The 21,086-nt window shown below is 44.7% G+C and overlaps 2 protein-coding genes across 4 annotated transcripts in view; one reads left to right on the top strand and one right to left on the bottom strand.

The window, feature by feature from the left end:
• Positions 1-650: 650 nt before the first annotated feature.
• Positions 651-6,797, bottom strand: CDKN2C (cyclin dependent kinase inhibitor 2C). Of its 2 annotated transcripts, none has more exons than XM_074598547.1 (3): positions 6,669-6,797; positions 6,154-6,294; positions 651-2,540 (listed from the first exon to the last, which is right to left on the bottom strand). In XM_074598547.1, the coding sequence occupies exons 2-3, from the start codon at positions 6,280-6,282 to the stop codon at positions 2,166-2,168; spliced, it is 504 nt and encodes a 167-aa protein (XP_074454648.1). In that variant the 5' UTR covers positions 6,283-6,294; positions 6,669-6,797; the 3' UTR covers positions 651-2,165. The 2 variants fall into 2 exon arrangements, with proteins under 2 accessions (XP_074454648.1, XP_074454649.1); XM_074598548.1 differs by lacking the exon at positions 6,669-6,797 and adding an exon at positions 6,639-6,656.
• Positions 6,798-8,199: 1,402 nt separating this feature from the next.
• FAF1 (Fas associated factor 1) overlaps positions 8,200-21,086 on the top strand; it is a 175,551-nt gene continuing 162,664 nt past the window's right edge. Inside the window, exons 1-2 of one of the 2 annotated variants that reach the window (XM_074598544.1) lie at positions 8,200-8,400; positions 10,237-10,370. In XM_074598544.1, the coding sequence (XP_074454645.1) occupies positions 8,331-8,400; positions 10,237-10,370 (204 nt within the window). In that variant the 5' untranslated portion in view covers positions 8,200-8,330. Of the gene's footprint in view, positions 8,401-10,236; positions 10,371-11,689; positions 12,080-21,086 lie in introns of those variants that run through there. The other variant, XM_074598545.1, reaches the window with a different exon arrangement.

The raw sequence follows: 21,086 nt of genomic DNA, 5'->3' as shown, positions 1-21,086 counted from the left end.
TAAAACGTACCTTTAAACCAGACTTAATATCGGCCCGTGACTCACCGGCTAAGGCTATAGGCACGGTCGTGGTGGAACACGTTCTGACTCTAAACGTGAACTTCTGGCATGCCATAAAAGCCGCTATTTTTGACTAGGCGGGGCATTTTTCTCGGAAAAGCAGTTGTTTTATTAAGCCACTGCTTAAACTTCGGCTTAGAGTAGATGAAATGCTGGTGGAGCTCAAAACGGGTCGGGGATGAGGGTGTTTTTTTCAGTAGCGCAGGTGACAAATGAGAGAGATGGATATTACCTTTGGGTGTTCGCCTCTGCCGTGGCAGCGAACGGGAGAAATCCCGGGGGTAGCGCGGATTTCTGCTTTAGAAGAAGAGCGCAGGGCACTCGTTGAGGAGAAGGAAAAAGCTTGGAGCACCCTCCAGGAGACGAGGGAAGGGAGGCGGATAGCAAGAGGGAATGGTTTGGGTCACTTCACCTCTGGGACTTGCGGATTACGTTGCTCGGTTTTAATATTTCAGATGGTTTTAGTGCTCTCTATACCGGGCGGTTTGTGGGTTATTTCCCCAAACGTGCATCCTACGTGCCGTGCTGCTTGGATTAATGATCTCTACACCCCTTGCGAACAAAAAATTAATAACAAAAGCGCGCAAAGCTTCATATTTCACAGAGGTTTTTAATCAGAAACCACAGCAGTGTGACAGAGCGTAGACTAAACGTGACAGACAGTTTCAGCAAATTACTTTTTACTCGAAAACGGTAGCAACTGCTTTTGTGGGACTAAAATCTTTTCTGTTTTGAAGAGTTAAAACTTAAACTAAGGTACACCCCCTCCTCTTTTAAGTCCTATTTTAAGTACTATTCATTTTGCATTGATTTAAACCCTTCTATTTCGCGCAATTAAATTTTAGACTATCCAAAATAAAGCACTTTATACTGCCCATCTGTCCAACAACCAGATCCTGTACAAATGTTAGAAGTTTCCTCCCAAACTCTTTCCGAAACGGTGCTGAGCGTCGTTAGCTCCTGTTGTAGCTGGAGCGGTGAAGGAAATTGGGTCTCATGAATACCCTCAACTGTGTTGCAATGGAAAATTTTCAATGGTTAAATTGCGTTTTAGGTGCAAGCAATAGCATAGCTTCCCGAATATCAAACGTGCTGCTTCCTAAATGTCACTGTATTCAAACATCCCTGTCTTGTGAGATGCGTCTATCATTAAAATAGTTTATTTCCAGGCAAAACAGAGTAGTCGGTGGAAAGCAAGTATTTCTTAAAGAGCATCTAAACTGCACTCGGTTTATGAAGCGACCAGAAAACTTGTTGCTTTGCAGCCTTCGTGTCCTCCTGCCTCTGACAGTGGTTCTCTGCTGCTTATTTTGAAACTAGAAAAAACGTCTTGTTCAGTGCACAGTAAACACGAACTACTAAACTGAGCTGTTTAAAACCTCTGGCAATCAAAAAAACACCACTCACGTTGTTTCTGGTAACTAAATTCAAAACCAGCTTGGTGAAAGTTTAAATACACAAAAGGAGAAAGTGTCATCTACATTTAGAAAGTAAGTGACCTACTTCTACAAGCTCTTGTTAGTGTCAAAATGCAGCTATTTCCCTAAGCCTCTAAACGCCATCCTCTGTCCTCAGGCCAAGAGCCTTTGCCTTCAAGCTCTGCCTGAGCAGGGAGTTGCAGGTTATCCCTTAAAAAGCTGGTTTAATCCAAAACAGGACTTTAAAATCTTAAGGAGGGGTGGGGGGAGAGAGGTTGAGGGAGGGAGAAATCACAGTAAGCTATTTTTTTTTCCTTAAAAAGTCCAGCAACATTAAGCATGTGAATATGTAGCTTTTGTATTAATGACTTAATACGAATAACCTAAAATAAATTGTAAAACTTGATACTGGAAAACTAAATATGAGCAACGAACATAGACACGGCTGAGTAAATGGCAAGAAATTGCTGGGAGCATGGATTTAAAACACTTCCATTATCTAAAAACCCACCTCTACAATTTCTTGAGACTCATACTACCAGCTGTCCAAAAAAAAAAAAAAAATTAGAAGTAAGGTCGCAACACATGTTGTTAAAAAGGAGGGGGGGGCGTGGGGGGGGGGGGAAAGGAAAAAAAAAAAGAAGGCTGAAAGCCTTAAGTCCAAAGGAGAGCACGTCCGAGCTGGATTTAATTCATGTTTTCCGCGAATAAGCTGCTGTCCTCCAAGAGCTTCACCACGGCGGATCTGTTGTAGAGCTTGGCCAGGTCGTAGGCGGTGGCCCCCCGCTTGTTCTGGTGGCCCACGTTGCACTCCCTGCACTCCAGCAGAAACTCCACCACCCGCACATGCCCCTCCCGGGCCGCCAAGTGCAAGGGCAGGTTGCCCTCGTTATCCTCAATGTTAACATCAGCTTTAAACTCCACCAGAGTCTGCAAAGTGTCCAGAAAACCCTCTCTGGCTACATCATGAATTACAGCGAAGCCAGTACTGTCTTTCAGATTGGGGTCTGCACCGTTAATTAACAACCTCCTGGCAATTTCGGGGTTCCCGAGTTTCATCACCTATGAAAGAAAAAGAAGAGTTGAATCCCGCGGGGGGGGGTGGGGTGGGGTGTCTCCTTCAGCATTGGGTTTAGATCCTCAGTTCTTATCTCTGGGGTTTGTCACGGCTCAATCCTCATTTCAAACAAACAGAAGAGCCCCACTCTAAAACTAACGGCACACCAGAACACCTAGTTTTTATGCATTTTTTACTGAACTCGGTGAAAATGTGAAAGATGTTATCATTTCGGTGGTAACAGCTTTCTGTCTCAGAGAGATTAATGTCTGAAACAGGCGGTGTACAATGGGGATATAATCACTTTTTTTTTTTTAACGTGGGTTATCTCAGTTTCTTAACATACAAAAATTAAATATGGTTCGGTTTTATTTGCTTAAGTATTGACACACCTTTGCATTACTGTTTAATCTCGTTAAACATCAAATATAGGGGCTCTGGGGAACAGATATTTTACCTCAGCTACAGTAAATGTAGAATGTGTTTTTATAAGCTTTCAGGTGTTTACATTGTCTGTGCATTATCATAAAACAAATATTTGGACTGTACCATAGTTCTGTCTGCTAAGAAAAATAAATTCTAGAAGAAATTTTTCTCCCCAATATTTGTGTTTCACTATGTCACCCAGAAAGGAGAAGTTAAAAGGAATGTTTCAAAGTTCCAGAAGTTTTCTTCTAAAAACAGTATCGTATATTATATTTTCATAATTACACTGTAAGTAAATTGGGATTATATTCTGTTGTTAAAAAACACCCCATTTTTTAAAAAAAAAAACAACAACAATAATTGGATTTTCTGACTGTTCCTCTCAGGAAAAAAAAAAACTTCTTACATTTTCTCAATTGCATCATAAAACTATCATAATTTGAAAGCAAATCTCTCTTATTTTGGATTTAACAGCTTGCACCAATTTCCCCCACATTCTCCGTTTTTTGTTTTCTCAAAGACTTTAAAAAATTAACACGGTAATGTATAATCTCAAACCTATAGGCAGTGTTTTCCTGTTCTCGTCATTAATCTCATTATAAATGTCAAATTCGAAAAAACACCTTTCTTATTTTCTTAGAAACGTCCACACACTGATTTGAAATCTTGGTAAAAAAATAATTATCTGCATAAATGAGCATTACAGTGCATTAGATTTAGCATAATGTACAATTTCTATGAGGCATTTGCTGAAAACCTCTCCTGGTGAAAAATATGTATTAGGCTTTTAGAGAGAGAGAAAAAAAAAAGCAAAGTATAATAAATATAATTACTGCAGCGTTTGGACTGTAAAGCAGAGCAGTATATTATATCTTCAGAGAAGAGCAAAAGTGCAGATAAGACAGGCTGGGATTCAGGGAAAGAGATTTCCCTGTGCCCCAAGGCTTCCAGCTCCGTATGTGCCACTTCTTTCACTTCTGACCAGAGATGGAAGCGATGTGAAAGAAAACAAGAGCATTGTGATCTCTCTCTCTCTCTTTAGTAAAATCTGGTCATTTTGGTCCCTTTTTTGAGGGCCCAGGCTGTATTATTTGTGAATTCAAAACATGTATTTTGTTCAAGTGGGAGTTTTCTGTGTCCAGGCGAGGGGACTGAAGGCTTCAGTTAAAGATGCGGGGGCGGGGGGGTGGTGGGAGAAAAAAGCACATAAAAGGTGATGGTCTTGGGACGTGGGCTACAACTGTCCAGCAAATGCCCTTTATTTTGCAAAGTTGCACTTGGGGGGAGGGAGGCAAAGAAGGAGAAAGCATTAATTGAGTAAGTCTGACGAAGTGTATAAGGGCAGGAGATGTATTTGAGGCCTGTGCATAGGTACACTTCGTCAGAAATAAAAAGTACAGAGCAAGACAAGCTGAGCAGCTGTTTAATCAAACATAAATGCAGAGGGAAAATATAAATTCACTGGTATTAATATAGGGGCATTCTCTCCGTTTTAATTGAGAGGGAGATTATGGATAGACTACCTCAGTTGTGGAGAGTGCAGTGACAGAGAAGCTCTTTCGAGCGTGGTCACGCACCCACAGCACATTTCGGGATGATACATATTGAAAATAAGTCGACAGATTCTCCTGTTTTGATTTTTGTTGTGGTTCATTAACTCAGTTACGATTAGGCAGCGATAAGAAACATTGTTAGGACACGGATGCTTGTTTAATATAGCTGGATGCTATGTCATTGTGTAAAATATGCCTTAATTCAGGATACGGACAGTTAGCTGCTTTTAGAAAAAAAAAATAAATACATTCCTGTAGGACAAATCGGTTTTCATCCCTCGTCCCGAGGACAAACCAGCTAGCTAAATGTTTCCTGCTTTCTGAAAGAAGTCACTTTGTGTAAGTTTTTAATTTTAATCCTTTCACTCTCTTAAAAGTTGCTGCAAGTGCCTGCACTGCCATGCGATGCCCTATTTAGGTGCTAACAGGGCAGAGAGGAGCTCACACATCTCCAGCTTCAGCGAAATTGTCAAAAAAGGGTAATTCCTGCTTTTTTAGCAAGAGGTGCTTATTTTCCAGCTCTAACATTCTGATGTTAAGCCAAAAAAAAAAAAAAAAAGCTGTAAATATCTCGAGGACATTCGCAAGCTGTATGCTGTTTAAAAACCCAATTTCAGAAATTATTATCATGGTTTCGGGGGAGGGGGGGAGAGCAGTTAACAAACGATTTTTCTAATGTGTGAAATGAAAAAGACCTATAGCTCCACTTCCACATTTCATTACTTATACCTTAAGTACAAATAACCACACATTATTTCCCCCCCTCCTCCGGATTTATAAATCACTTCTTTCACTATTTGGTAGGTATTCTAGCTTTTTCGCCATCATTATCTGATATTATTAAAAGCAAAATCTTTCATCAGCTCCAATAGTTAGCAATTGGACGAGTTCCAACCCCTGCCTGCGCAGCCACACACTTAAAAATTAGGACATAGCACCCTATATGATCAGAAAGGAAATAGCTGGAAGCAGTGCCCTGGTAGCCGATCTGAAAAAGCAAAATTTTTAAGCCTTAATTATGAATGAAAAGGCAAGTGATTCAGCTGGGACCCTAAGTCGTCGGGCTAACTCTTAATGTACATCGAAGGGTTCTGAGCAGCATGCTTCCCGACGAGAAAGGTCATTCCTCACAGACAGCGTATAAAGGAAAAGTACCATCCACAGCAGACCCCCGAACCCAGACACGCCACGATTTAAAAGCAGATTGAGGGCGGGAGGGGGGGGTGGGAAAGAAAGGAGGAAATAAAAAAAAAGAGAGAGAGAAATCCTAAGCTTCAAAGAACAGCACATTTGTGTTTACAGACCTGCTATGAAATCCTGCTCACCTAAGCTGATTTCTTTTCCTCTCAACTCTCTCTTTCCTTGCCTCTTCCCCACGAAGTTACAAAATATTAGCAAACTCGCAGCCCGTCTGACATTGAGGGTGATCCCCGATTGAAATAATGGTTTTGACCAGTTTTATTTCAAGTACGTCATTTTAGGGAGTTGGAGCCACTAAAGTTATAAAAAATGGCATCCAACGAGTTTGAAAAAACACTCGAATTTCATCCACCAGCCTGTTTAAAACGTTGTCTTTTTTGGAAACCCGGGTCACGGAGGTACCAGTGATGAAATATTTTCTCCCTCTCTGGATACCAACCTGCAGCGCAGTCCTCCCAAATCCATTTTGTGCATTGACGTTTACATTCTTTTGCAACAAATTAGTAAGTTGCACTAGGTCCCCCTTGGCAGCCGCGGACGCCAGCTCGTTCCCAGAAGGCTCGGCCATTCTTTAGGGTGACTGACGATCGGAAAAAAGATGAGATTTTTTTTTTTTTTTTTTTTAACCAGGCATGGCATCGGAGACTGACAGAAGGATTGGGATGGTTAATCTTCTGGAGTAGACCTTGTAGTAAATACTCGTAAAAAACCTCCTTGCCAAGAGCCCGCCCCTAACACACGTGATTATTCAGCAAAACTGCAGCTCCACTTGAAAGAAGATTTCTTTGCTTCCACATATAGAGTAACTCCTATTAAAGACTTTGGCCACTTTCGGGGGGGGGGGGGGATAGGTTAATAGCTATGCAATATATCGTATATGTTACCGGTAACATATATACACGTACACCGGAGACTCACTCAGACCTGAGATCTTTGAAGAAGAAGACAACCCACCCTGTTCACAGTCGGGATCTGGGACTTTAGCAGCAACGGCTCGGAGGAAAAGTCTTCTGTAGCAGTGTGCATCCACTCCCGCTCGGCATCCCCCCTTTCATCCCACACCGCCGCCTCTAGTCCGGGCCCAGCAGGGACGAGAAGGACGATCCGCGCCCGCGGAGGGCCCGGGGCGGCGGCTGCCCGGCCGCCCAGCTCGCTCCCTCGGCGCTCTCGCTTCCCGCAGCAGCAGCTTCACTCCCGCCGACCCGCGCAGCCTCCGCGGGAGCGATCCCGGCCGGCGGCCGTCCCCGCCGGCGGCAGCGGCTCCGGAGCATCCAGGAGGGCGGCGGGTCCGCGGGCGGCGGCGGGGTGGGGGGGGGCGGCTGCCGCGAACCGCCGCCCGCGCTCAAGGCGCGGAGGATCCGCGGAGCGGGGCCGTCTCCGCCGCCCGCCCGGGGCCCCGCCGCCGCTCCCGGCGACAGCCGCCCCTCTGTCCCCGGCCGGGGAGCCGGGGGCGAGCTCGGGCGGGGGCAGGGGCTGCGCGGTGCCCGCCGCTGCCCCGGCCCGGCTCCGCTGGGGCGCGCAGTGACAGCCGCCGCTCGCCTCCGCCTTCGGCTCCGCCAAATGAAGCTGCACTTGCCGGTCCGCGGTCGCTGCCTCCGCCCGCGACTTTGCGCTCCCCCTTTTTTAAGCACAAACAATCGCTACTTCTGTTTCCTACGGACACGAAGCCGGTTTCTCTCTCTCTCTCTCTTCTTTTTTTTTTTTTCCTTTCCCCCTTTTTTTTTTTTTTAACCTCATCAGCTTTTTTTGAAAAGAAAAAAAATTTGAGCGCTTTTTGAGTTGAAACACCCGCCCACATTTTAACGGCAGAGATTTAAGGAGGCGCGGCGGAGTTACGGCCCCGGCCGGGCAGGAAGGCCTGCAGCGGCGCCCGCCCGCCCCTCGCCCGGCCCCGGCCCCGGCCCCGGCCCCGGCCCCGGCCCCGCCGCGCAGGCCCCGGTCCCGGCCCCGATCCCGATCCCGGCCGCGGCCCCGCCGCTGCAGCGCGGTGCCCGGTGTCGTTCCCCTTGCCCTGTAGCCCGGGCACGGCACTGCCCCGCTACAGCCGTAACAGTCAGGGTGCTTTCAGGAGGAGCGCTGCGGAGGCCTGGGAGGGGACATGGGGGGGTGAAATGAAAGGAAAAGGAGGTTTTGAGCACCGGGAGACGCCGCGCCCCTGCGGGGGGACCGGGGCTCGGGGGGACGCGGGGGGCAGGAAGGCGGCCTCCCGCCGCGTCTCCCCGGTGTCCACCTGCCCACCGTGGGGAGCGCACCCGCACCCGGTCCCGCGCCCGGCCCCGGTCCCGCCGCCCTAGCCCGGCACCCGCGGAGCAGCAGCTGCGGGGCCGGGGTCCGTCCCGGCAGCGAGGCGGGCTCCTCTCCCCGCGGACAAGGTCAGGGATGAAGGGTCAATGTCAAGTTGTCTTAACGGTGGAAGGCGACGGCCACGGCAGCACCCCCGGCTTTCCGCCTTCCTGGTGTCCTTGATTGATTTGAAAGTGCCATTTTGAGGGGGAAACGCACCCTGCCACCGCGGAGCGTGAGGGCTGCGCTGCTCCTTCAGCAGTGACGCTGGTACAACACGGAGGTTTCATTGCCCTCCCGCCTAACAGCATTTAATGTCTTAAAACTGCTTTAATGGCCGGAATTGCTTTAAGTTTCAGGGGCCCCGGGAGGCTGAGCTGTGCCGAAGCGGACCCTCCGAGAGGTAAGATGCAATGTCATGGCTCCCCGATAAGCAGACGTGGTAGCCCGTCGGTGGCGGGGGCGATCTGCTGGGTCCCTGCTCTGCCTGGACGCAACGAGAAAAGCGAATTTGAATGTAAACAGGCGAAAAGGCAGCTCGGGGAGGTGGGTTATAGCGAGGGAACCGGGCTGGCAGTAACATCGGCTCCTGCCCTGCGGGGGGAACTTGCCGCCAGCAGCCGGACAGGGGCGGGGGGGGGCGGGGGCCTGACCGACAGTCGCCGCTGACGGTCCCGGGGATGGATGGACGGACGGACGGACCTGCCGCCCGGGGATGTCGGTGTGGCCGCTGCACCGGGCTCTCCTCTCATCCCCGGCTGCTCCGTGCTTCGCAATTAACGTTTCCCTCCATTGGTGTCCCCCCCTCCTTGCTGGTCAAAATACGAAGGTGACAAGTACTAAACTGCCTGCACACGGAGCAGGGGAAACAGCTTTGCTCAAATTATCGGCTAAGCGCCGCTCACGCTGCCATTAAAAAGAAAAAAAAAAAAAGGGGGCATTTTTAAGGGCCTCATTATGGTAATTCTCATCCAGAAGCGATAGTGCTAACAGTTTTGTAAACAAAAATAGGAATGGTAATTTCCCTCAAAGTTAACTCTAGAAATGCATGTATGTAAATAACGTTCATGTATTCAAATATAGTTGGTTTTCTGCATAAGGAAGGAACTTATACACAAAACTTCGAATATTCAGTCAGGCGGCATATAAATTTCGTGACTAATCAGTGTCTAAAATCCACAGGTTTTTGTGGTGTTACCTGTTGCTAACTTACTGCAGAATTAGACCTGCAAGTCTTACAACAGCAAGACATTATTTTTTGTTGTTTTACAGTTCAGAATAAAGCCCCCATCTTCTGTTAATCGCGACACATAACAAAAATAATTAAGTGAAGTGCTGCAGGCCTCCTGCAAGTAAATCTGCCCGGCCAGAAAATGCTGTCAAACCTCCTTCCCTGCGCGGGTCCGTCAAAAATCTTTGCAGAAATCAGCACATCAATCCTAATCATTTCCTTTCAAGAAGAATAAAGATACTTCTCCTAAACCAGAAAAAAGTTGCCCCCAATTGGCTCCAAAATCAGCAGCCAAAACACCTTCTGGAGGGAGATATTATAGCCGGGCACTGCAAGGAGTGAAATAAGCGGGTGTCACCCCGGCTCCCTGATTTGTCTGTCACTCGTTGGAGGGGAAAAAAGGCACCTGGGGTGGCGGGGAGCGAGGGGTTATGAGAAGGAAAATAGAAACTTTCGCTGTGACTTGGACGTGAACTTCCTGCGACATGGGGCACGTGCAGCTTTTCACTTTTTCTTCACGTTCTGGATCAAATCCTGCCTGTTTTGATCTAATATAGATATCATTATTTAAAATATGACTGTAATAGACGTGAACGCCGTGTAACTAATCTTGACAACACACCTATAGCTTCGATTCGTGCCAGGAATTAATTGGCTTTAATCCAATTGGTAAAACTCGCTTTTCAGCCTTTATTATAGCTACTCTCTAGTAATGTGTGGGTGGATTTGTTTGTAATTTAGCATAGGCTGTCTCTGGCATTGCACCATACCTCGTACCTAGCACAGAACTGTCTGTAACATCAATCTGGGGAAATAAAAAAAAAAAGGGCAGGTGTGAGGATGATTACTTTATCATCCCTCTGCTCGCTGGTGGGGAGCTCGAATTGTTAAGGCAACGTCAGCGGGCAATAAAAATCTCTTGGCAAGCCCCGCCAACGTTAAACTAGAGCGGGAACACGATAAAATAGAACATCCAACTTCTCTGACACCCTGGCTTTGCATCGCAAGTGAGCTCAGCCCGCCCGGAGACCCTGCACGGCCCCGCCGCCGCCAGACACCCACCCCAGGCGCTCCCCGGCAGCCAGCAGGCTCTACGTAATTCCCAGCAATATTTTTTCTTGGGAACACCGACTCTCCCGAAGGTACAGTTCAACTTTTCATACGCCCCTGCCTCTCCCCTCGGACGGAGCCCGGGGCCGCGATGGGCGGTCGGGCTCTGTGTGTCCCCCCGCCCCCCGACCCAGCCGCAGGGAGCTCGCAGAGTCCGAGAAACTCGTGCAAAACCCTCACGGACGGAAGAGAAAAAAAACAAGAGAGAGCTGTATTTCCTAAAAACGGCAAAATAACTTGATTCAAAGATGCCATGGCGTAGCTTTATTAGCTAACAGGAAAGGTGCTTGAGGTATCTGTGACCTTAGGTAGCTGCGACACCCGTACAAAGAGCTGAGCAAAACATGTTGGAGTAATTAGCAAACTGACATCCGAATGCGTGTGTGTTCAACGTCAGTGCTAAGGGGGTAGGCGTACGGCATCAGGTTGTAGGAGGCAGACTTAAAAAGCATTACGTACAGCTAGATTTGCATTACTTAAAAAGACCTCAGATTTATTTGTCGTATATAATCCAATTGCATCTTACAGTGCTGGAGTGAGGGCCGCTGTGCAGATCACGCTCTGTTGGCTTGAAAACCTGCGAAAAAAGGCTTTTCCTCCTTTGGAGAGAAGTAGGAAGATAGGGAAAGCCACCGTTTTACCGAGCCCCCCGGTCGCTGCGTGCGAGGTCCGGGTCACTCGGAGCGCAGAGTCAGGGGCTGCGAGAGCAGACGCCGGCGGCGCCGGGGACCGAGCCGCTGCGTTCCCCGATGCCACCGCCATGCCGCCCGCTCCTCCCTCCCGGGGGCGCGGATGGAAGCCCCGCTCCCGCCGGCGCCTGCAGCGGCCCTTGTTTCCCCGCACCGAAGGGCGGCCCCGCCGCAGCCACGGCCCCGCCGCCCCCTTAGGCCGCAGCCGCCGCCGGGGAGCCCAGCCGGGCCGCCCCGCGCCGCCGCCGGGCCCGGGGAGCCAGGGCGGGAGGAGGGGATCGGTCCGCGGGGGCAGCGCTGCCTTCGGCCGAACGGAGCTGCCCTGCCCCGCCCCGCTGGGAGGCCGCGCCGCGGCCGCTGTCCCCCTGCTCTCCGCGGGAGGATGAGACGGTCCGTCCCCTCAGGAAAGGCCTACGCGCGGGCCGCCGCTCGCCCGGACTGGCCGCCGGTGGCGCGGGCACCTTCTGCCGGGCGGTGGGGCGGGCTCCTGGCCCACCCCCTTCCCTTCCCGCGGGGGCCAGTGCCGGTGCGGGGCCCGTGGTCACGGCGGAACGGCGCCGCCCCCCCCCTTGCCCCCCCCGCCGCTTTTCCTCCCCCGGCTTCGCTTGACAGGAGGGTGGTCACGTGCCGGCCGCAAAGCGCCTCTTTGCGACCTCAATGACAGGCAAAATGTGCGACAGGCGCTGTAGAGGCAGGGAGGGAGCGGCGCTGCCTCCTCCTCCTCCGCCTCCCCGGGCCAGCAGCTGAGGCAGCGCTGCCCGCTCCCGGCCCCGGCCCGCTCCCGGCCCCCTGCCCGCCTCCCTTCTCCCCTCCTCGGCCCGCCGCTGCCGCCGCGCCCCGGCCGCCGCCGCGCTGCCAGGCGGGGGCAGCCCCCGGGAGGCGCCGCGGGAGCCTGAGAGGAACCCGGCGCCTCGATGAGCTCCTGAGCTCCCACCCTGCCCCGTCCTCGCCGGCAGCAGCTCCAGGTGCGCGGGGTCAGAGCGGAGCCGGGGACGCAGCTGGCTGCAATGGCGTCCAACATGGACCGAGAAATGATATTGGCTGATTTCCAGGTAAATTTCAAGCCGCCGCCACACAAACCGTGGCCTCGCTCGCTGCTTTTCTCTTTCTCCTCGTTGCTGTGCTGCTTGTTCTTTGTGGGAAGGTCCAGGGCGGTGGGTGTGAAGCCTACCCTCCAGAGCCTCTGCTCTTTCTTTCTTTCTTTCTTTTTTTTTTTTTTGTTTTGGTCAGAAATGGGGAACGTGTGCCCTCTTCTCTCAAGGTGCGTGAACAAAATGTCTTCTTTAACTTAGAGAGTTTCAGTCTTTAATAAAAAAAAAAAAAAAAAGCGTTTTCATCTACTTTGCTGCTTCCAGCCCTCTATCAACCGCCCAGGCCCTGGGACAGCTGTGTGCCAGCTCACTTGGAAGAGGCAAATGCCCAAACCCATCACTCCTCATGATTTGTCACAGTGTTTGTAATGAATCACGTACTGGTACAACAGATTAACGCTGAACAGAGGTGTTTTCATTATAATATCAACACTAACTTCATGGTTGCCTCAGCCTATGACTGTTGTAATGACGGCAAAACTCTTCCCACCTCATTCCAAACAACAACATGTTTGTGTAGAAAGGAAGAATATGCCCTTAAAAGTTGTTATCTTCCCTTCTCCCTACAAAAGGGTTATAATTTAACTTCAAACTTTTAAATCTTATTGCCGGAATAAAGTCTTTCTCTAAATAAAGGTAATGTGTTCAGGAGCATGGTTAATCTATTTTGTATATTGCTTCTTAACATTGCTTGCTTTTATGTTGTTTTTCTAAGAACAAGTAAACAAACAAGTGTAAGATACTTGAATTTGAAATAGTGGAGAGAGCCAAAAGCAGCTTGGAAGGGTATCAGATTATATTTGAAGATACCTTTTTAATGTTTGCTTTCAATTGATGGGTTTTTTAAGCTTTGTCCATTTTCAGTGATTGTTCTTATATAGATAGGCTCCTGGACATTCTTGGAATTGAGTTGTGAAACTGCTGTCTATACGTTCAACTTCTTAAAAGATTGTTTCTCAGCTGTTAGCAGTGAAACTATTTAATTTCATTTACAAAAAGTAATTCCTTCATTCACTCTGTGTATGTGTTTAACAAGAATGTTTCCTTGGAATTACAGGTAGGGTGACTGTAGTGTACATTATATAATTCCTCTTTTGCACAAGGTATCCGATATCTCACTGACGTAACATGTGGAGTTCCCACTTGATAACAGGGAAGTGTTTTCCCTTTCTGTATCTGAGTATCATACACCCGTATTTATTAAAATGTTTAACAAATGTTTCTATAATGAACGTTTATTTTGTTGTGCTTGGAGATACTTTTGTGTGTGTAAGGAGTGACGTCTTAATTTTAAGGCTGGAGTTTCATAAAGGAGTTCTTCCAGTAGTAAAAGGAAGCTGGGACCCAGTTCGGCACTCATACTAGTGGGAGATGGACTGTTATGGAATCCTGCATTATTAGCTGAAACAGGTTCACATTCAGGAATCCCAGATGATGATTGAGTTAGTGGCTGGTGAATGTATGATCTTCTTTTTTTTTTTTTTTTTCAAATGGAGTTTTCAGTCCACTTTCCAGGTTTTTAGGGTCAATGCTATTTCACAGTTCTCCGGTGTTTTTCTTCTTGGGTTTTGAAACCAATTAATAAAGGGATAAGAGCAACTGCAGTGTTTGGTACCATGAGGACAAGTAAGTATTATTGTAAACTTGCAGATGGGTGGTGGAGTCACAGAAACCAGTTGTGGATCAAGGATGACACCATGTCTGAACCTAGGCAATATTTTATCATGTAACAATGCTTATTTAAAAAAAAACAAACAAAACAACAAACCTTTTCCTCTTGTATTTCAGCAGACAACTTTGTTTCATCCTTTTTTTTTCTTTCTTTTTTTTTTTTTTAAATAATCTTAAACTTCTGCCTGATTCTAAAACACTGAACAGTCATGCTGTTAAAGCTTCAGATTAGTAAAGGAAAAGGTCAGTCATTATTAGGCCTCATATCTTTAGGCTGTTACAAAACAGTAAAGGATTTGGGGCCTTTTAAATACATGATGGAATTTACAACTCATTCACTAAGAATTTAAAATGGAAAATAAAACATTATGTGCAAAGTAATTCTGCGTGATTTTCCCTTCTGTATTTTCTGTACCTTTTAATAAATAAATATGTTTCTCAGAGTTCTGCTGCCATCTTCTATATTTGTGTGAGGTATCTTGTTGAAGAATGTGGTGCATGCTGGAAATTTTAAAATAAATTCTTTGTAGTTTTGTTCAGTTAATCTTTGCTGAGTTATGTTGGGAGGGAAACGTTCATTGCCATTTCATACTCGCCTTTTCCAACTTACTGCTAAGAGAGGTAGAGCAGTGGTCTTTGAACTTTTAAAACTTGAAAGGGTGTTTTTGCCCCACATAAGAAATTTTTCAGTGAAGTCATAATTATACTGATGTTTGGTGCTTTTGTGAAGCTTTCATGGACTTATTTTGTATCTTTCAAAGCCATTAGGGATTCTGCCACCGATTCCAGCTAGAGCAGGATCTTGTATTGCATTTGGTTTTTCCTTTCAGCTCTGATTGTGGTAACAGGTTATTTCTGCGTTTGGAGGTACTAAAGAGAAATACTTTAAAAAATATTTTGTATATATACATATGTATACATACAAACATTGAATAATTTTATAAAATATTTTAACTATGGAGTAAAACACATAAGTGATCCACCAAAATATTTTTTCTTAACGTCTCAAAACAATTTAAGCCTGTTCTGTGTGGTTTTTAATTATTTTCTTTCCCTCTCCTTTTTTTAATGAGGTTACTGTATGCTACCGAGGGAGTACAAAGTACGTATTCATGCATGTGGGCTGTATAAGCAACCTGTCTAACTTTTCCTTCTTAGGTCCTCACTTAGGAAAGATTATGCAGAAGCTTGGCTTTATACATGAGTAGTCTGATTGTTTTCAGTGGAAGTAGCTAAAGTGGTGGAGTTGAGCGCACAAACAAGTTTTAGCTGTTTTACTAAATGCAATTCAGGACTTCTCCACAAAGTGTCATTGGCATATAGGAAGAACTCCACAGAAAAAAAACTCCCAACAACTTGTCTTTGTAGCATAAATTCTTTAAAAAGGTAACTGCATGTCAATTGCTAAAAGAGTGATGCTGCAACATACCTCACATACTGGGGGAAATAAGGGTGTATAATTTCTACCAATTTTTGTTAACATCTCTGTTCTTTGGTTTGTTGTGTTTAACTGCCAAATGTTCTTCCATCTGCAGGGGGATACCCAGGTACTCACATGATACAATATATTAATGATTATGACATATGTTCAGTTTGGGGTTTGAAGAGAATTGCTCTCGCAGTGTATTGGTCCACTTTTCATTATAAAGAAAATAGATTTTTTTTTTTTTTTTCCTTTTTAAATTGTAAGCTTTAATTGCACTGAACTTAGTTACATTGGCATAGTTAAACTGTTCAGGAATGAAAAGCAATCTTTGAGTAGTGGCAGGAGTGTCAGACATCGACATTTTTGTGTGCTAGCACCTTTACTTTTGTTTTTACAGCTTCAGTTAGGGTGGGGACGAGAATTAGCAGAAATATCTTTTTGTCATTATAATTTATATCCACCTGTAGGACCACTTTATTCGTGCTATGTGATCGTCCTCGCAACAATTCTAAATGCAGAGGGGGGCTAAGGGTTGGAGTATTGTGGGAGTTGCCAGCCTCTGGGTGGCCACATATTACAAGAATATCTGGCACATGGAGCTTCAGAAGGAAAATTTTCATAGAAGTCACATTTTTCATTGACCAAGTAAATAAATAGTTCAAGATTTGGTCTGGGTGGGAAGGCTTCGGAGTGGAATGTCAAAACTCAAAAATCCTCGCTTTCATCAAAACAACAGATATCTAATAGTTTTCTTCTTCCTTCTCTCTTCCATCTGGCTTCATTGTGAAACAAACTTATGTGGGGTTTTTTTCTTTTTACATTTTTTTTTTTTTAACTGAGTAATAGACTGCTGTGGTATGATTCACACACATGTATATAAAAAATATCTTTTTTTTTTTTCAAACTTCACCTGTGTCAATCTTTTTCATAAAAACAGAGGTTTGTGGGAGGAGCAAGGGGGAATTGGGAAGGAGGAACCTCATTGCCATCAGTTACAGAAAGGTGAGAAAGCATGCTAGATAATAATGTTTGAAGTTATAAAATTGGCCGTGACCTTGATACATCAGCTTATTATTTCTTTATATTTTTTAATATAATTCAGACTACTCGTTTCCTTCTGGAATGGCTAAAATTAAAGGAACACAGTGTTGTTAAATAACCGACAAGATGTATTTTAAAAGTGGTTTTGATTGGGTTTTTTTGCTAGTTATGAAAAACATCTGTCTACTTCAGCCCCATACAAGATTATCTCTGTTATGCACACTGTTTTCGCTGTCTCTGTCTATGTGCAGAACTTACAGGTGTATTAATTTTTCTGGGGGGTGCTAAGGGAGCTTTGCTTTCTTCTGCATGTGTCGGCATGCTGGCTCAGATTTTCTGTCAGTTTTAAGTTATTGCCGGTATGAAAATTTGATGGGTGAAGAAGGTAGGCAGATACAGGAATAGCTTCGAGTCAGTACTCTTGATTCTTGCCCTGCACTGTGGCTTATGCTGGGGGCTGGAAAGAGCGTTTCATCCATTTTCTGTAAGGGTAAACCATCCGCTAAGGGGTTTTGAACAAATAGCAAAGTTGATATCCTTAACACTGAATTTTGAAAGAAATGGTATTGTTTTGTCATTAAGGCATTGGAGCAGAAAGGACCGATCATTTCTATGTAGACTTTCTGTGAAGTGTTTAGCGATTCAATTGCAACAAGGTCCTCAGCAAAAGATAGGTGCTGAAGAAACTTCCAATCGAAGTTTAAATCTTTGGAAAGTGCTCTCCAACTTACGTTTAAAGTTCTTGGACACCTACCTTTTCATCAGAAAGTCTTGCTAGGCACCTAAATATCTATGTTCGTATGTGTTCAGATATGTCTGAGCTTAAAACCTCAGTCTTGCTCATTCCAAACCGTTCTTTTGTGTGGCTTCTCCGTAGGATATAGTGCAGTGGGTGCTCCCAGAGCACGCCAGCTGGACTGAGCTCTGCAGCTCTCTCCACAGGAGTTGGAAGGAAGTCCAGTACTCTGTAGATTAGAAATCAGGGTTTGGGAGAGACAGGTTTGTTTCTTCATCCCCTTGTACTGGGTATCTTTAGGTAAAAGTGGACTCTGCTAAGTTTCTAATAGTTAGGCACCAAGATGCTCAGCACTGCTTCACCTGACCTTTTATGTAGATATAGGTTACTCTATCCTTAGCTAAATTTTGAAATAGTTAACAGGGCTGTTTTTCTGTGTAATAAAAGAGGACCTTACTACACCATAGAATGTTGAAGTTTATACCTATGAGGCCTCTTTAATTTACATTTTGATTAGAATTCCTTTTAATCCTTGTTGCTTTCTATCACATCTTATAATTTTGTGCATTAAACAGTCAGTAACAACATTGGAACTGGTAGTTGGACCTCTTGCTTTGCAACACAATTGGTTTTGTTTGCTGTAAATGGCCTTGGGGGCAAGAGACACGATAAAAGCATACTGCATGCTTAGTGTGTTGTAGTTTGGTTATTTTGATTGTCATTGTCTGCTGAGAAGACCATTGCTTATATTAATTTGTTCTTCATGTGTTTCTGAAGAATCAACAGTTTAATTTCCTCAGAAACTTTTAGACTCAGCTGTAATCCGAAAGCTCACGTTCATTAGAACAAAGCTAGTTTGATTTACTAGTCACCTTTCTGGTCTTTAAACTGAAGATGAAGTGGATTCCAGAGTCACAAATAAGAAACTGGAGATAGAGTGATGTCCGTTTAGCAACGTGATAACTTGGATATTTCCACTGATGGCTATTCAAGGAAAAGCCAGCTGATTTCTCGTATATGACAGATAGTTAACTAGAAATACTATCTGACATCTATAGAGGAGAAACAGGATCCTATGATTTGTGTGCGTTACAGCCCTGCTGTAAGAACCTAAATAATTTACCACTGGAGCACAGATTCATCTTCAGAAAGAGGTTTATGCTGGTCTTTTCATTCAGTTACCTTGAAAAGACTCTTCACATCATAGTAATCGTGTCACTGTTTCCATCAGCCCATTCATATAGGTATTAGGGTTAATAGGTCACTGAAACAGATTGAGAGGTGGTAGCAGTAGGATCCTTTTTCAAATGCCGTGACAACTAATACTAATTATAGTATTGAAATTATTAATTATATGTACTCCCAGAGGCTAGGAAGGTGCTTTCATTGAAAGGTAATGTGAAAGTTATTTGGCACTTTGAAAACAAAATGCGGCTAATATTTCTTGTTAAGCAAAGGTCATTTGCAGTAAACATACTTACTGAGTTCATATTTTTGTGTGGAAGGAGAGGATGAGGACTTGCGTGAGTTGCTACATGTCTCAAGGGGTCCTGAGAGGTTCCGATCTTAAGAATATTGCATTGGTGCTGTAAAGTCTGAGAGGGTAGAATTTCCCCCTCTATTCGGGCAGTTCTCATGGTTCAGTTACCATTGCAAGCCTTGTTTTCATGCCTTTCCCCACTAGAAGCAAGAGTTAATAGCTTATTAAAGGCATATCTTTGATATAATTTCATATTTTTCTAGTCAGTGGATAAGTTTGTGCATTTGTGGGGCAGCCATTAGATGAGTGCTTTCCTTTAACTACTGTAAGAACTAAAAAACCTGGGGAAGTACCTAATATTTCACTCGTTCCTCATCATTTGGATGAAAGGAAATGACATGCTTACTGGCTGGCTTGATACCTACTAATTACGCCCGTTTTTTAGAGTTGACTAGAGAATGTGCAATTGTAAAAACAAACTGCTCAAAGAGGAAACCAAAGCCCTAATGTATGCAGTACGTGTTGTTTGGTCTATCAAACTAGTCATCTACTGGTCCTCTATGTCTAACTGGTTGAGCAGGTCTTTGTTCTGCGGGAGTAGTTATGCTTTCAAAAGATAATTCATTAAACCTGAAGTTCTTAAGAGATGTTTTGAAACTAGAACACAGTACGTTAGGCCTTGAGTTATTTTATATAGGTTTCATATTTTACCTGTTGCAGGAAACAATTTGTAAAGACAAGAACTCTGAAACTGAGTCACCTCTATTATTTTTTTTTTTAAAGGTCAGGTTGTTTGTGTGAGCAAATATCAAAGGTGCCATATCAACTCAGATCGAAGACCCAGCTGGCCTAATGTCTCATCTGCAGCAGTGCCTGGTCCTTAGGAAAGAGCCGAAAGAAACAGAATTTGAAAGGATTTCCCTCATCCTAATTTCTGGAAGTCAGCACTTTAAGAGCTTGACAATGGGGTTTGTTATAAGACTTCTGGAAAAAAAACTCTGTCAGCTTGAGTTAGTCTTGCATTTTTCTGAGACATCTGAGTAGTTTTGTGATGTGTGAGTTTGCTCTATAGAAGCTGTGTTCACTTTTCCTCAGTATGTCATATACATTCATGTATAAACTAATACTATTTTATATACTTTATTGGAATTTATGCTATTTCTTATGGTACAGAAGTCGAATTTGTCTGAAGTGTAGAAATCTTAACCTCTTCTGGTTTTCATCCCAATAAAATTCACCAAAAAGCTAATGTCAGCGCTGTGGGAATGTGAGATTGATTTAACCTTTAATTAAGGTTGATTTAAAGAGCAGTCTGTGTAATAATAAAAAAAAATGTTAATATTTAAGTTCGTTTAAAACTTTGGGGACTATTGTCTGTACCTGGTGACTTGTTTTTTATGTCTCTGCTGATGATTTAGGATGAGAGGGTTCTCTGTAAAGAGCAGCTTTGTTACAGGATGGTCCCCAAGTTCTTCTGTAGTGAATATGAGCGCACAGAATTCATTTAGTTTTTATGATACACCCTTACCTTCTTTGAATACTTCTTTAGTATCTTCCTCCTTTGGTCCCACTGACTCACCGGCAGGCTTCCTTGTCCTGATGCTTTTAAAAGCTTATATAATTTTTATGTCTTTGGAGAAATTTTTTTTTTTTTTTTTTTTTTTTGCAGTCCTTGTTGACCTGCATGATGGTATGACCTGTGCTTTGCTGGGATTTGAGCGTTCTTCTGTTTGCCTGTTTTGGATACCATTTCCAGGTTTTCGAGAAAATGTCCATTCCTTGTGGTCCTGTTCTTTATTAAAAAGTACCAATGTTTGTGGAACATTGAGTAAAATACTTTTTGTATGGATTAGTACTCTTCCTTTGTGCACTTATCTAGAAAGTGGCTTTTATTTATTCTTTAGTTGTTTTTAGGGTTCTGCTGCTCTTGGGCCAATGAGGAGAAAGGACGTGACTGCAAATATCCAGTGAGGAAGGTTTTTGTCTGACCCCTGCAGTTCTTTTCTATTTACCATCAGTTTTTCTTCTTATGTGATAATGTATAAGATACTGTAAGAGCAAAATGACTGTGATTCAGGAAATCTTGAGGTTTTCACATTCACTGAGATACTTTTAAGTATTAAACAAGAACAGAAACTTTGGGATAATTCTAACTAAAGCTTTTTGTAGCTTGTTGGCTGTCTTCAGTCCTCAGGAAAGACAAATGGGTTTAGTAGTCCAGAGTATTAATTAATGGCTCCTGACTTTTGTTTTGGTTTGGTTTTTAATTCAGTTTGAGCACTGTTCTTTGTATGTAGTGCATGTGGCTTAAACACTAGAGTGTTAGCATGGGGCTTGGGAAACTACAGTTCATGTCTTGGCTCAGCTCATGGGCTTCCCAGGGATGTGCCTTCATGGTCTTCTGGAAGCAGAATTTGCTCCAGAGTCTTGAGAGTGTTCAAAGTCTGCTGGAAACCATTTGAAAGTGGTTAGCGTGGTGCCAAGTTAGCTAGTTCTGCTAAGAAGTGGTTAGAGCTTCATGCTACCAGTTTAGACTTTGTACCCTGCTTGCTTTGTTCGGGAGGCTTGCAGTCATCTCAGAGCATGAGCAAAGTTCACTCTTGTCTGCATGGTA

The sequence above is a fragment of the Larus michahellis genome, chromosome 8 (assembly GCF_964199755.1).
Source record: "Larus michahellis chromosome 8, bLarMic1.1, whole genome shotgun sequence".
NCBI lineage: Eukaryota > Metazoa > Chordata > Aves > Charadriiformes > Laridae > Larus > Larus michahellis.
Note: the sequence above shows the minus strand (reverse complement) of the source record. Positions and strands in the feature narration are given on the sequence as shown.